Below are 15,469 nucleotides of genomic sequence, written 5' to 3'. Positions count from 1 at the left end.
TTGTGGATAAATATGAACGTTTTTTAATAATATTAGCCCTACGTCCTCATCTCCATAGAAGACATACATGACTTGTCCAAATTCTGCTGTGCTGTAATGAATGGGAGACATGTGATCTACCACATCCTTCTTGCACTGTGAGTGTTAGCCATCTAAAACACGGTTGCATGGTTTTGCTGCTGCATCTATATGCTCTCTAGATTATTGATTTAAAGTAAGTTACATCAATAAGACCTTACTGCATTCCATATTGTTTAGAACATCCACGGTCACTTTATATCCATTAACAACCTGAGAGACAGCCACTATCTATACTAGAAAATGCTCTTTGCAATGCATGCTCTACAAGAAACTTAGCTATGTCAATATGGAAATTAAACTGATCGAGAATAAAACATGAACAATTTTTAAGAAGAAACCCCCTGTATTCAGAACTTCAAAAGCATTTAGTTGGTCGTTCTGACATATTTACATATAATGTGAAATGCTGTCCCCGCTACGTCTTTCCATCAATTTTTTATACCCACATATAGTCTTTCACCGTCACTGCAGCGGAACCTGTTCAAAGATTTATTGGCCAGAGGAGCATCAAACTCATTCACACCTGGAGTGATCAGGTGTCCCTGTGAGCCAACCCCAAAACATTCACATAATTAAAATGTAGCCATGATTAAGATGATTGTTTTCACCTGTGTTTTCCTGTTTGAAAAGTCAAGTCAGCAAAAAGGCTAACTCCGTTATTAGGCTGCAGCACTTACTACCCAGTAAAACAATGATATGGCAGAGCTCCTGTGTTATAATTATTTGATGTTTACTCATGAAAAATTGATTAATCTTAAATAATATGAACTATTTTGGCAGTGGCCAGAAACATCATTTGTCGTCTTATCTCAACTGTTAATATATGTCATACCTTGGGTACAAAAGTACCTTACCTACACACCTATACATAATAATATACATATCATTTCTAAAATAACACTGTAGCTACTCCACCACTTACTGCAACGATTCCGCCAATACAAAATGTCATATATTAATAGAATGTCAAACATATTAAGATACACCATCTGCGGTTAGCTTGGCAGCTAGCTCCAGCTAGGCATTTTCAGATAATAAATACAGCTGCCTTACCTCCACTGAGTTTGGGAATTCGGCCAATTTTGTTAGTTACTTCTGCTGTAAGGGTGGCAAAGTCCTGCTCGTAGGTCTCGAAGTCTGAAGACATGGCTGCTTATTAAGTTTAGTTAGCTTTGTGGTTGACAGCTCAGAATAATAACAACACGGCTCGAATGGAGCTCCTTCCTTGAGTCGCAGTGAAATGTGCTCGGCGTGGATTTGGATTTTCTTTTTTTATGACAACGCAAAATGTTCAGCAAGTGGATGGAAATATTCTTGCGCGTTAAAGGTATTTATTTTATATTGTGTGTCTGAAATGAATTCATTATTTTTCGTAAAAACTAAGAGTTAAATTGCTGAAACAAATGAATGTCTCGAGCTGGAGCTTGAGGGTAACAATTTCTGACACACCATGAAAAGGGTTCCGCTTCATGCACAGAAGAAAAATAACAAGGAAGTGACCAGGTTTGTCATGTATTATGTCATCTCTATTATCTATTAATTCGAACCGTTCATGTAAATATACAAGAGGTTATTTGCGATATCCTCCCTACACACTGTTTGCCTTATTTATTTATTTACACCTTGCAGCAACAACGAGATCGGTACGTTAGTCTTGACAGCTTGGTGAGGAAGCTAGCTAACTGTTAGCGATGGTGCTAAAATTGATACAATTTAAATTTAAGGCGGGTATAATGCTATGTTGATTACTGAAACAAACATTGTCTGTCATACCTTGTTTATGGACAGTGCTTATGGTAACACGTATTTGGTAAATTCTTGATTCAAATTAGCTTGGAATGGCAAGCTAATCAAGCTTGATGCTGTGCTGTAAATACTGTGGATGTTTGGAAAGCGTGGTCACGCATTCATTGTGCTCATAGTCAAGGTTTATATGAAATGATTGGATTTATTGATATTTCAAGATAAATAGAAGCACTGTAAGCTCACTGGATTTATTTCACTGCAAATATACTATATGTTATCAAAGTGTCAGATGGATGGCTGATTGTTGTGATTTTTTTGTCTGTCTCCAGATGGGGACTTTGACGTTGTCACAAGGATAGTGTGCTCCCCAGATTGACAGCAGAGGATGCCGCTCTTTGCCAGGACCAGCAGCAATGGGATACGAAGTGCCCCAGTGAGTCAAGACCCGGCCAGTTGTCGAGTACTCAGAAGAAAGGGAAAAATATGTGCATATTACTCATTGCTATGAGATAGCAAATGAAATAATTAACACATTACTGAAGCCTAGTCAATACATTTCATTCATCAAAAGCAAGAATATTAGACCTAGTTGTGTGGTAAAAAAAAATGAACTTCCTGTCAACCTTTGTGACATTTGAGAACCTCCATGAGGTACGGAGATTATGCCACTGGGGCCCAGTCATAGCTTTGTCCGTCATTGCTATATGCTCCACAATGGCCATTCTGGACTCCATTATCTGGTACTGGCCATTAGACACTACAGGAGGCAACATTAACTTCATCATGCTCATCAACTGGACTGTTCTCATCCTCTACAACTACTTCAATGCTATGTTTGTTGGACCTGGATATATCCCTCTTGGTTGGAGACCAGTAAGTACTCAAATCTATCACTATCTTCATATTTGTTTAACTAGAGCAGTTTGTGTAATGTAGATTTCTATTGTTTAGATTGCTGTGTCAGAATTTTGATTTTATTCTTAAACAGGAGAAGCAACTGGATGCCCAGTACTTGCAGTACTGCAGAGTGTGCCAAGGGTTCAAGGCCCCCAGATCCCACCACTGTCGCAAGTGTAACAGGTATTTTTTAGATTAGATTAAATTATTCAACTTTATTGTTATTGTGCAGAGTATAAGTACAGAGACAACAAAATGCAGTTAGCATCTAACCAGTGCAAGACGGTACTCTGGTTCATCAAAAAAAGCAAGTATAAATATAATAAAGTGCAAAACAGTGGTCTGTATAGCTGTAGTATGTACAGTGGGGCAATGGATAGAGTATGAGCAGTATATACAGAGCATATGCATAGGTATATGTGTAGTATAAGTGGCAGAATGTGTTTTTCTATGCTTACAGTGCTGTAAAGTATCTCTGTGGCTTTTTTAAGTGCATACTTCAATTATTGTTATCAACACACATTGCACATAACACTGACAATCATACAGAACCCCAGTATGCCTTTCAAGGTAACACTTTCTCTTTAAAATTTGAAATTATTATATACTTTCACATGGACCATCAGTCATCTGTATTTTTATTCTAAAAAAAGAAAAAGCAGTGTGGCCTGCTGATGAATTTGTCACTCTATGTCCTCCCGAACAACCAGTCAATTCCCCCAGCACTCCTCTCCTCCTCTGCCTCCCCTCCCACAGGTGTGTGATGAAAATGGACCACCACTGTCCTTGGATCAACAACTGCTGCGGACACCTGAACCATGCTTACTTCACCAGCTTCCTGCTGCTAGCTCCTCTGGGCTGCTCACACGCTGCCGTCATCTTCATAATGACCATGTACACGCAGTTGTACGAGAGGGTCAGTAGTTTCTCAGTGCTCCATGATATAAATGGCCTCGCTGAAGTTATCAGACATTTTTAACTGTGTTCTTTGTCGTTGCTGCAGATATCATTTGGGTGGAGCACTGTGAAGATTGACATGAGTGCTGTGCGTCAATTCCAGCCCATCATGCCCTTCAGTGTGCCTGCCTTTGCTGCCACACTCTTCGCCTTAGGCCTGGCACTGGGTACCTCTATCTCTGTTGGCATGCTTTTCGTCATACAGGTAAATCTTTAATTAGTTTGCACACAGTTTAACATAATCTTTTCAATATTTACTTTGTGAAGCCACAATCTGTCTTGTGAGCTTGTCCAATATTACATTTCACATTGCCCCAGTATTCAAGAGAAATCTGTGGTACAACAAATTAACTATTTTTCCAAAACATATGACAAGTTACTTCTGATAATGAAAGAGTTTTTTCTTTTCAGATGAAAGTCATCCTTCGAAACAAGACCTCGATTGAGTCCTGGATTGAGGAAAAGGTCAGAATATATGATTATTGTAATGTTAATGTGGTTTCAGGTGGGTGAATGCTTGTGTGATCAGTAAACAAGAAACTAGGATGACTATGTTAAGGACTTATAATTAACATGTTTAATTGCCTGCCTCTTGGTCTGACCTTGTTCTGGGAGTTGTGCATAACTTTTAAATATAAACAAATGTTGTTTAGATTCAAACCATTGTCAAATGAGTCCACACAATGCTGATAAACATTGAACATTGCTCTTGTAGAGAAGTGAGACAGCTGCAATCAGGTTGGATTTTGTCTGAAAACACAAAGATTTGTCTATAAAAATAAGTGAGTTGTCCTGCTCAAAGCAGCTGCTCGTTCATCAGTTTGATGGGATAAACACTTCTTGCTACCACCTGCCCCTGTGTTGCTGCTGTATGAACACAAACACTCTGGTCTTTCAGGTCTGGCAGTGTTGCTTAGTGGAGTCACGTTTCAAATGACAGACACAGTGTACACATTATGTAGCACCATATCTGTTCATATAGACCAAACAAAGGCATAATAATAATAATACATTTAATAAATAAATAATACATTTAATAAAAATATCCAAAAGTTACATACTGCAGCTTCAAATTATGTTACTTGAATTACCAGGATCATACAATGTCCCATGCTGATTACAGAAACATGATGCCACCCATCTGATCCCACTGACACACACTGTGTTCTTTCCCCAGGCCAAAGACAGAATACAGCACTACCAAACAGGGGAGGAGTTCATCTTCCCTTATGACCTTGGCACCCGCTGGCTGAACTTCAAGCAAGTTTTCACTTGGTCAGGGATGCCCAAGGGTGACGGCACAGAATGGCCAGTCCATCCCAAGTGTCACCAGCACACCTTAACTGTGGGTTGTGTTTTATTTGTTCTGTGTCTACTTTTTCTTTGTCATTTTCTCGCCTCATGTGTACACTTGACTGTCTTTTCATGATAAGTGATAAATTCACTTGAATCTAATACTACATTTGGTGTTGAACAGTGAGATAAAAGTGACATTGTGTTGTTCCCTTCTAAACAGATTGAGCAACTGAAACAGAAAGCTGACAAACGAGTGAGAAGTGTAAGTATCTGCCAAATCCGCGTTGAGACATTTGTGTGGTGTTAATTTCCACAAAGAACAGACAAACAAGAACAGGTTTAAACCTGAGTGTGGCGTTGGGAGAAAAGGTGGAGATTAAAAAGAGAATAATCTATGAAAGGTTCCATTTGCTCCTCAATATCTGATGAGTCACATCATTGTTTCAAACACTTTTTTAGTTCCTACAATGTTTATTCCACAATAAAAGAGCTTGTAAGATGTCTACTGCATTGTCAAACGTGATGGTCTGAATAAAGATAAGAGTACATATTCAGTGTAGCTATTGGCAGCATTGTTTGGTTGAACAAAATGTTGCAGATGTCAGATGTTTAAATGCAATAAGGTTAAAGACTTAACTTTATTAACACACATATTTTTACAGGATAGTTGTTATTAGAGTGGTAGAATAATCATATTTTTTGTTTGATGTGGCCAGCAGGTCCAGTACCGAGCAGTGGAGGACTATAATGGCGCTTGCTGCCCTCTCAGCAAGGGTCTCCAAACCTTTTTCAGAACTCCCTGCACAGAGGAGCCCAGGATCCCCCTCAGTAAGGGGGACACCATCCTCGCCACCCGTGGGACCAAGTAAGTTGGTCCACACAGAAATACAGACTCACTGAATATTCTTCCAATTAATGATTTAAAACAAACAATTGTTTTGATTCTCTTTAGATGGTGGATGTATGGAGACAAAGTTTTGAGCGAGGAGCACATGAAAGGTAAAATTGAAAATGAATGATGTTTGAATAATGTTTTTTATAAATTCACACTAATGGTACCTTTTTTCACTGTTCTGGCTTCCAGTTGGGGAGCGTGTGAGGGGATGGTTTCCGAGGCGATGTGTGGAGAAGTGCCATTATGACACAGCTGCCAGTGATAGCACCTGCGAAAAGAAAGTAAATTAATATATTTCACCTGGCTTTATGTAGAGCGGGGGAGTGAAACTGAACATGAGGTGTCAGTCTGTTTTCATGAACATACACCCACTGAAGATGTCAGGCCTGATACTGCAGGCTCACCATCAAAAATTGCATACTTTGATTGAAATTTATCACATTTCAGTACCAACTTGAATTTTTTAAGTAGCACTTTGCTATCATAGACTTGAAAGTTCATGAGAAAGACTGGTCTTATGCGTTCAGTTCAGCTCCTCTGACCAAAAGTAAAACCCAGCAAGAGTCTTAATTTCCAATAAATGCCGCCAGGCTTTAATGTAACTTTGTTGTGATTACAAGACTTTTTACTTGAATATGTTGTATTTACTGGTTGATGTCCTTTTTTGCTACTTATGCAATGCCTCTGCCCAGCTGACCCTAGGGCTTCATCATGCAACTCTTTCTACAGTACGGAGATAACACTCAAATTCTTTTTTTTTATTTTTGTAAAAACAAATTGTTGGCCTCACAGTTATAAATTGAAAATTAAAAAATCTTCAAAAGTCATTGTGTGCGTCAGTCTTTGCAAAAAAATCAAGATGTATTAAGATGATCACAGTTAACTGTCAAGAAAATAGAAAAAGAAGATCCTTTAATAGTTGCACTGCAGGGGCATTTTCACTGTTCCACCAGCAGGCATGATTGTAAAAATTATGTTGGGTACTTGGTATGAATTAAAAAGAGCAGGAAGTACTAAGTACAAATACATTAATATACAGTATACAATGTAAGCAGTGTGTGACCATAATATATATACAATATGGGTGTCTAGCAAAAAAAGAAAAGTCAAGCATCGATTCACTCAACAACCACATGTAAGGGCTTTTACTTGTATACTTTAGAATATGTATCTTTCCACAAATGTATGCACTATCTTAAACACAAAAGTCCATACACCCTGAGGAACCTTTAAACAAAGAACAGGTTAAAGGTTCCTCAGAGTGTATGGACTTATAAACCATGTGTCATTTGGTTTACTTTACAACAGTTTAGTTTACTTCTTAAACTGTGTGTTTGTCTTGTGTCTAACAATACAGTGTTCAAGCGCTTAATAAACACACATGTGAGGGCTGTTTGAAATACTGTATTCATGAGTTTGCAGTAGACAATGGTCAGTCATAATATTAGAAACAGTTCTCCATTTTTCACATCATGGCTGATCAGCCAAAGCTCACTGTAAATTTAGTTTAATATTGTAGTAACATTATACTACTTGTTTTGGTTTGGTTTTTTTTACCAACAGTTGGTATTACTTTTCCTCCTGTACAAATCAATGCAAAGTACTGACACTGTCCCTCTGCCACTGTGGTTGTTTATTTCAACTTGTATTTTAAATATTATGGTTCATCAGAGTATTTTACAACAGATGAATTCACCTATTGAACTAGTGTATATGTCTAATAATGCACTAAATACATATTTGAATACTGTAGGACATTTTTAGCATTATAAACTATATTATTATATATTAGCATTATAAATATACTGTAGTATGTCACCTGCTTCATACAGCTCTCTGAACGTTATGTATAGATACACACAAGTTCTCCAACCAATCAGCGTGCAAGCAACAGGTCACGTGACCATCTAACGCAATTCAGATTGTGTGTGAACGAGTTCTTCCAGCAGTGTGAGCTGGATCTCACGGTCATTACTGAAGGAGTGTCAGGAGAGCAGTTTGTTCAGTGGAGGTGTGGTCCGATCCGAGTCTTTACGGCACCATTTATCCGTCATTCACGTCGCTTTAGCTTCGCTCGTTAGCAGGTAAGCTCGTGCTAAATTACAAGGCTCCTTGTATGTGCCAGTCCTAAGTGACAGTTTAAAAACGATTACAGATGCTCTGTGCATGTTGTTGCCTAAACAATAAACCCGAAATCATATGTTTATACGTACTGCTATCATCAGACGTTTTGCTGTTTTGTTTTGTTTATTTATTTTTCAACAGGCAATGTGATGGTAGTACTAAAATCTTGCTACCTGCGACACTAATAGCACACACACACGCACAAGTAAATGGCAGCTGCTCATGTAGCAATATGATAACGTTTGATATTTTTGGCCAAAACATCACCTCTCTTTCTAGTAGCTGGGATTTTTAACTGAAGTACTTCCAGTTCCTTATTAGAAACATGGACTTTTCACGCAGTTTGATTGGTCAGTGACTATAAAAGCAGCCAATGGTGTGGTTACGGAATAACCAGTCACCTTTGTTGTGGGCGGAGTTAAGAAAGGAACACTGTCATGTAGTGTTTCTGCACATTTTCCCTCAATTAGATTTTGAGTTTTTTACTATAAGATATTTGAGGCTCAACCACCTCTACAGAAATGAGTAATTCCATTCATGCATGGTAGTAACTCCACCCAAACACTGACACAATACATACTTAAACTTAATTTAACCTATGTGTAATTGCACTGCCAGCATGTAGCATGTGGGAAAGGCCCCATAGTGATACAAGAACCATCTCAACCCCCATTAGAACAGAAATTAACTGTCATTACAGATAATTATTATCATTATTATTGTTACTATTATTATTATTATCATTGTAAACCTTTATACCTTTTATGAAGCATGCATTTCATTGAGCTTTACAAGAAAAAGTCCTTTTCAAAAATGACTTATGACATGGCACATAATTATCATGTCTTTTTTTAGTGGTAATGATGTAGAGAAGATAAATGAGATTATCCAGGTAGTAGACATAGCTGGCGCTAGCAAAAGTAATGTTAGAAATAATATGAAAGAAATAAAAACCACAACGTTCAAAAATAAAATCAAGGCCAAATACATTTTTACCGGGGTTGCTTTCCCATGTGTTCAGACTGTTGTCCAAAGATTCACTCCATAGCTACAGTAAAGTGGTTCACTGAGCTTTTCTGCTGTTTGTTTTTGCACATTTATCAGGATGAGCTTCTGTGATGCCAGTGTCGGTGCAGAATAGATGCTGCTGATGAGATTCTTTTTTAAGCAGAGAAAACCATTGTACCTTTAACCACAGACTAACTGAAAGGTAAATTGACTCTACTGACCTAACAGCAAAAATATTTAAGGATCCTAAAAAGAGCATGTAGTCACAATCTGCCCTTGATCTTTTAAATAAAACTGTCATGAAGTGAGACATGAGAGCAAGTGTCTGGGACCTAGACTAATATCAAACTAGCATATAGCAGCAGTGTAATCAACAAGTGATCATTCTCCACTCACCTAAACCCAATGACCCACCTCTTCAGTTTGAATGCCTAAACTTGAGAAAATGTGTCTTCAACATGTTTTTTTCTGTTGGTGCCAGCTTGAAAGCTTTAAACTTCACGGTCCAATGTCTTTGATCTCTCTATTACAATCTCCCATGTTTATTCCTATTAATATTTCTTTTCCAGCAGAAATGTGTCCCGTAGTTTAATAAAATACAACAAAACTACAAAAATGCAGTTCAATTGATAATTGTTTCTTGGGACTTTTCTAAGTGGTTCAAGTCAATATGAAGACGGAAATTGCCAAAAATTCCCATAGGAATGAATTGTGAACCAAGAACAAAGGCAGATGAAAGAGTAATGGACTGAACTTTGAACTGCACACACTAATCATTAGAAGTAAACAATATTCCATGACCAGTTAAAGTCCTGCAATATGCCACAATGATGCATCCAAACATGTGGTTCTGCCAGAAATGGTGTGTTACTTTTCTAAGAGTGTGAAGACGTAGTTGGTAATGAAGTCATTTTAAACCGGTCACTTGACGAGAGATGAAATTCAAAATTCTTCCAGGGAAATGGTTTAGTTTGATTTGAATGCTTCAGCTCTTGTTTTTTTCATTTTAAATATGCTGTCCAGTTGTTCCAGATTGCAATGCGTTAAAATATTGTAACCATAATCTTAACTTGATAGAACTATATTAACATTTTCTTTCTCTTTGCTCCTCTTCAGTGCTTTACCACCCCTGTACAGTGACCTAGACACTGCAGCAGCTGTGAATTCTCTGTGTTATCAGCCAGTATCATGTCCATGTTCAGCACGGGCATCCTTGTGCTGACTTCTCCTCTCCACACGCTTCCCCTGCGCATCGCTCCGGTGCTCACCTCTGCCGCTCAGCTTGTAGAGCGCACACTCTACGTCCACCTCCACCCTGGGCTGAACTTGGGAAGTGGGAACCAGCCTCGATCTGTTTTCATCCCACCAGTAGTGGACCTGTCGACGCTCATTAACCGCCTTTACAGCAATGCGGCGGATATTTGTGCGCACCTTGATATCAAGGTTTTGCTGACCAATGTCCGCTCTCTGTCAGCAGCTTGCAATGGCGCCGCAGTTCCAAACTGCCCCTTCCCCACTCCACAGTGCCTGTCTCACTCACCGGAGGTGGTGCTGACAGACTTTCCTCTGCAGGACCCAGGTCAGTCGCATCAGATCACCCAGAGTTTGCAGAAGTACACTGGCCAATGCTATGTCTGCAGCCCCAGTCTGCCCTCAGTGTTGCTTTACCCTGAGCTAATGAAGCTGCAGGAGAAAGAAGAACAGGAAAAGCCTGAAAATCAGGCAGAATCTTTGGAAACTTACAGTGATGTGGTGGTAGGGGGGACATTCGACCGGCTCCATGGGGCCCACAAGACGCTGCTCAACATATCTTGCCTGCTATCGAATAGAAGGTGCCTTATTGGTGTGTGTGACGAAGCAATGCTAAAAAGTGAGTTGTTCATTGTCAGTATTGCACATCGACATTAAGTTTCTCAGGTCTCAAATTTTTACGATCCTCAATTTACAAATCACACCCTTTTCTTCTTGTACTCAGAGAAAGTGCTAACAGAGCTGATTGAGCCCTACTCTCTGCGCGTACAGAGACTCCACGAGTTCCTGCAGGACGTCAAACCATCGTTACAGCTTGAGATTGTGCCCCTTGATGACCCCTTTGGAGTGTCTATCGTCGACCCGCTGCTACAGTGCATCGTGGTCAGTGAGGAGACCAGACTAGGAGGCGAGGCAGTGAACAGGAGACGCATTGAGAATGTGAGTTGAGAGCTGAACAGTGTGCATGAATAGGCATTTGAAATTCAAATATCATGTAAACACTGTAGATGCTGCCTTTTGGGAAATGCCACAACTACACTTTGGCCAGTTATTCACAGAGACTGGCCCAAACATGGGTCGCAATGATATGTCATTATTAATTTATCATACATATATCTCTTGGAAAACGGTATAAGGTTAATTTTGGTATCCTCTGTTCTCCACACAGCACAATTTTAAAACAGTGCTGTTCTGAGAGCTACTATACAGGAAGACAAATAAATGAACCACACTAGCATGTTTACGGTGTGTCAAAGAGTATATAGAGTATATCGGTGACTTATGTGTGCTCTCTGCCTCCTGAACCAGGATCTTCCACCTCTTGTTATTCACGAGATCCAGTTGCTTAAAGATGCCTATCACACAGAGAGCGAGGAGGAGAAAATCAGTTCCTCGAGCCTACGCTCTCGACTCCTTGGCACCCTCCTCACCCCGCCTAAAGTAAGTCCTGTTAAAACGAAGTATACATTTTTGTATGAGACAAGTTTGTATAGAACATGTTGAGGAAAACAAATGACTGCTGAGGATTTTGTAACAAAGGTCAAATACAAGGTAACTTTAATATTTAACTGCTCTGAAAGGAACTGGTCAAAGAGTCACAGCCTTTTCTTTCACATTATCTTTGGGCCAAAGTGCAAATGACTGTTAAAGCAAGAAGAAAACTAATTATCACCATTGTTGTATTGTGTTTTTTTTTGTGATCTTTGTAATTAATTTCAACTTTGTATCTATAAAAACATAGAATATACACGCTTAGTATTGTCCCCAGTGATATTAACTAATATTACTACTGTTATAGTGAGCGATAATGAGCTCAACTGCAACAAAGTAGCTCACTAATGTTTCCCAATTACTGATTATTGCTGGCCTCGGGTATTTGTTGGTATTCAGCTTATTTCTTGAACTTTAGTTCCTCCTGTTTCTTGTGTGTTAGGACACTTCCCACCTCCCTCCCCTTCCGTATGTGATTGGGCTGACAGGAGGCAGCGGCAGTGGAAAGAGCTCCATCGCCAAGCAGCTGGAGGCGTTGGGTGCAGTTAGGATCGACTGTGACAAACTGGGCCATGAGGTGTATGAGCCGGGCACAGCAGCCTATCACAAAGTGCTGGAAGAATTTGGGTCAGGTGAGAAAAAACATCATTTTGCCTCCAGGATATGCCATTAAAAAAACCAGTCGGGCCACCTTATCTGTTTATGGTACCTCACATAAGCTTCTTAGATGTCACAGTGAACAGTCATTTTTCAGGATTTTAATAGGCAACATATGAAATATCATGCATTTTGGTGCAATGACAAGTTTGTTTGTTTTTTCTCTCTTCTAGATATTTTGAATGAAGATAAAACAATCAACAGACGTGCATTAGGAAGGAAAGTTTTTGGAAACCAGGTAAAGTGACAAGTATTGATCATGTGTCAGTTAAGTGTCACCATTACAAATGTCATGTCACGTTACACTAGATTTACCAGATGTCCTGTGTTTATACTGCAGGAGCGGTTAAAAGCCCTAACACATATTGTGTGGCCTGAAATAGCACTTCTGGTGAAGAACACAATCAGCCAAGCCAGACAGGAAGGTACTGTATGAACTGTGATTCATTGATCTAAAATACTGTAAAACTGTTGTATTCAATAGTCTGTCACATTCCACATTGATTTCAAATGTCTACTCATCTCTATAAAAGGAATAAACAACCGTGCCACAGAATATATTTCAAATGTGTTATGTGCCACATGTTTTGTATCATACACATGAATAAGAAAGGAACTTCAAACTCACTTCTTGAGTATGGTAAGCAAAAAGATGGAAGATAACAGCTGGTTACATTGGTCCACAGCAACAACAACTTTGTAAGGATAAAGCTGTGGACCTTTGAAACCCCCTAACTAGGCCCAACCCCACTAGGTTTCTTAGTCTCTGTTTGATGTAGGGCCTCCAAAGTATCTTGATACACCCCTGCTAACTTTATGTGATCCTGTACTGTGCTCTCTGCAGGTAAACAGGTTTGTGTGATGGATGCAGCTGTTCTCCTGGAGGCCGGTTGGACAAACATGGTCCACGAGGTGTGGGTCACCATTATCCCAGAGGAGGAGGTAATATTATCTGCGATGGGACTAAGGACCTGGAATTAGCGTCCGTCCAAAGAGATCTAGTTGCGTGTGGACATACTAAAGTTCAACTGTTGGCATCACTTGGCACCTGGATGCATCTCCTTTGACCACATGAGATCTGATCTGGCGTCCCCTGCCCTGTGTTCAAATACACACTGATGTGATGTCTGTTCATGAGATCAAAATGATCTTTTTAATGAGTCTGACTGTACAGATGTGTCTGTAGTAGAGAGAGAAAACTAGTCCAGGGAGGATCTGAGTAAATCAAATTACTTTTCATGCCGCTGTACAGCATTAAATTAGATTTTTACCATTTAAAAAAAGAAATGTGATGATTAGTGTTTATATTGTAGCAGTGGCTTCAAATAAATCAACATATGGACATTGATAAGTGTAATAACACCTGTCCTGAGGAGTTTATCTTCGGACACGAGTGTGTTGCATGTCATGAAGAAAATGGTAGAAAAATACATGTTGTAATTCCTTACTGTTACCACTTGGGGGCAGCAACTCTGCTGTATTCTAACCTGCTTTCTCTTGATTTCCCCCCTCTCTCAGGCAGTGTTGAGGATAACGGAGCGGGATGGTGTGACCACAGAAGATGCTCTGCGCAGACTGCAGAGCCAGTGGTCCAGCGCTAAACAAGTGCGACGCGCCAACGTAGTGCTCAGCACACTGTGGGAACCAGAGGTCACACACAAACAGGTCAAACACACATCGCCCTACCAGTATACTGTCTATGTGTCTTTAAAATTGATATTTATGACATTTTGATTGTCTTTTATTTTAAAGGTGTTGAAAGCTTGGCGTCTTCTTCAGGACAGAATCCAACAGAGACAAGTGAAACAATAGGAACATGCGTGGGTCACTGTATCATGGTATTGGTGACACACACACACACGCAATGCAACGCATGTGTCAGGCCCAGAGATGTGGCACAAAAAACACCTCATCCACATGAGGGAGTTTTGCCTGAGAGAGAAGTGAAAACGGCCACTTTGCCTTCGCAGTGAGGGCAGCCTACTCCCTCACAACTTCGACCAAGACTCAGTGCCTGATTGACTTTCCACACCTTTTTTAAAGTCTGGTGGGATTATTTTTAAAAAATGCTCCGTTTAAGTTGGAAGAATGAGGAAATGGAAAAGTGATGATGCTGTTTTCTACAAATGTTACACCTTCCATGAACACTAGTCTCAATGATATCAATCAGAGACCTCATTCACTGACTCACTGTCTACAGATAAAACCTCCACATGAGGGTCTTGGGGAGCTGGAGTCAATCCCAGCTGACATAAAGCGAAAGGCAGAGTCACACCCTGGACAGAGACCAACAACCATTCATTCTAACACTCACACCTATGGTCAATTTACAGTGTCCAGTTCACCACTGCAAACCCACACGCACAGGGGGAGAACATGCAACACTCTCAAACACTCAAAGATAGACCCTCATTGGACTGGGTCACAAACCCAGCTATGAGGCAACAGTGCTAGCAAGCCACTACTCCGCCATGCGGCCCATTCAAGAATGAATGTTTCTGCAAATTGAATGTTTTCAGCATTTTGTCAGCTCATGAAAGAAAGAAGAAAGAATTTATTAATAATAATAATGGATAGGTAGAATTAATGATGATGCATTTATCTTTGAGGTTTCACAGTATGGGGAATGGTAACATGTTATTTTCACTGTCTAATGATAAATTATGAATACAAAAGGTACACTGTATGATAGAGTGATAATATTTCAAAATATATTGTAGCTGTCACATTGACTGGTGAATGCACAGAGTACAGACAATGACAATGGAACTAGAAAGATCTTTAGTACATTGACAGGAAAGCAGCTTAAATTCAGGCTCAGCACTTCAGATAAATCATGAGTAGACAAAATTGATGATTGCTTCAGAGACCCTTGTTACATGGCCCGTCTCCTCTCATAGTTAATGTCCATGAAAGCTGCCGGGAAAACCAAAGGCGATCAAAGTGTGTTTAATCATTGTTGAATTAATGTTATGTATCATGTATAAATTGCTAAGATTATCAGTTTTTATGTAAATAAAATAAAACTGATGAACCACTCCATCTCTGGATCCTCTCCATCTGTCA

The 15,469-nt window shown here is 39.6% G+C and overlaps 3 protein-coding genes across 8 annotated transcripts in view; 2 read left to right on the top strand and 1 right to left on the bottom strand.

Moving 5' to 3' along the window:
- Positions 1-1,374, bottom strand: part of vti1a (vesicle transport through interaction with t-SNAREs 1A) — a 106,178-nt gene extending 104,804 nt beyond the window's left edge. Inside the window, exon 1 of one of the 4 annotated variants that reach the window (XM_044013947.1) lies at positions 1,135-1,374. In XM_044013947.1, the coding sequence (XP_043869882.1) occupies positions 1,135-1,228 (94 nt within the window). In that variant the 5' untranslated portion in view covers positions 1,229-1,374. The remainder of the gene's footprint in view (positions 1-1,134) is intronic. The other 3 variants (XM_044013945.1, XM_044013948.1, XM_044013946.1) reach the window with 3 other exon arrangements.
- A 144-nt stretch (positions 1,375-1,518) lies between these two features.
- zdhhc6 (zinc finger DHHC-type palmitoyltransferase 6) lies at positions 1,519-6,633 on the top strand. 2 transcript variants are annotated; one of them, XM_044013944.1, is made up of 11 exons: positions 1,519-1,584; positions 2,157-2,700; positions 2,816-2,907; positions 3,481-3,640; positions 3,728-3,886; positions 4,093-4,146; positions 4,859-5,026; positions 5,198-5,239; positions 5,697-5,842; positions 5,930-5,976; positions 6,062-6,633. In XM_044013944.1, the coding sequence occupies exons 2-11, from the start codon at positions 2,434-2,436 to the stop codon at positions 6,160-6,162; spliced, it is 1,236 nt and encodes a 411-aa protein (XP_043869879.1). In that variant the 5' UTR covers positions 1,519-1,584; positions 2,157-2,433; the 3' UTR covers positions 6,163-6,633. The 2 variants fall into 2 exon arrangements, with proteins under 2 accessions (XP_043869879.1, XP_043869878.1); XM_044013943.1 differs by having other exon boundaries at positions 5,694-5,842.
- A 1,138-nt stretch (positions 6,634-7,771) lies between these two features.
- coasy (CoA synthase) lies at positions 7,772-15,445 on the top strand. 2 transcript variants are annotated; one of them, XM_044013967.1, is made up of 10 exons: positions 7,772-7,956; positions 10,121-10,874; positions 10,980-11,194; positions 11,564-11,695; positions 12,189-12,378; positions 12,577-12,641; positions 12,744-12,828; positions 13,248-13,345; positions 13,922-14,068; positions 14,156-15,445. In XM_044013967.1, exons 2-10 carry the CDS (start codon positions 10,193-10,195, stop codon positions 14,213-14,215), a joined length of 1,674 nt encoding a protein of 557 aa, XP_043869902.1. In that variant the 5' UTR covers positions 7,772-7,956; positions 10,121-10,192; the 3' UTR covers positions 14,216-15,445. The 2 variants fall into 2 exon arrangements, with proteins under 2 accessions (XP_043869902.1, XP_043869903.1); XM_044013968.1 differs by lacking the exon at positions 7,772-7,956 and adding an exon at positions 9,059-9,206.
- Positions 15,446-15,469: the final 24 nt, after the last annotated feature.

This window comes from Solea senegalensis, linkage group LG18, assembly GCF_019176455.1.
Source record: "Solea senegalensis isolate Sse05_10M linkage group LG18, IFAPA_SoseM_1, whole genome shotgun sequence".
In the NCBI taxonomy this organism is placed as follows: Eukaryota; Metazoa; Chordata; class Actinopteri; order Pleuronectiformes; family Soleidae; genus Solea; species Solea senegalensis.
The sequence above is the reverse complement of the archived record's forward strand: the minus strand, read 5'-3'. Positions and strand labels throughout refer to the sequence as shown.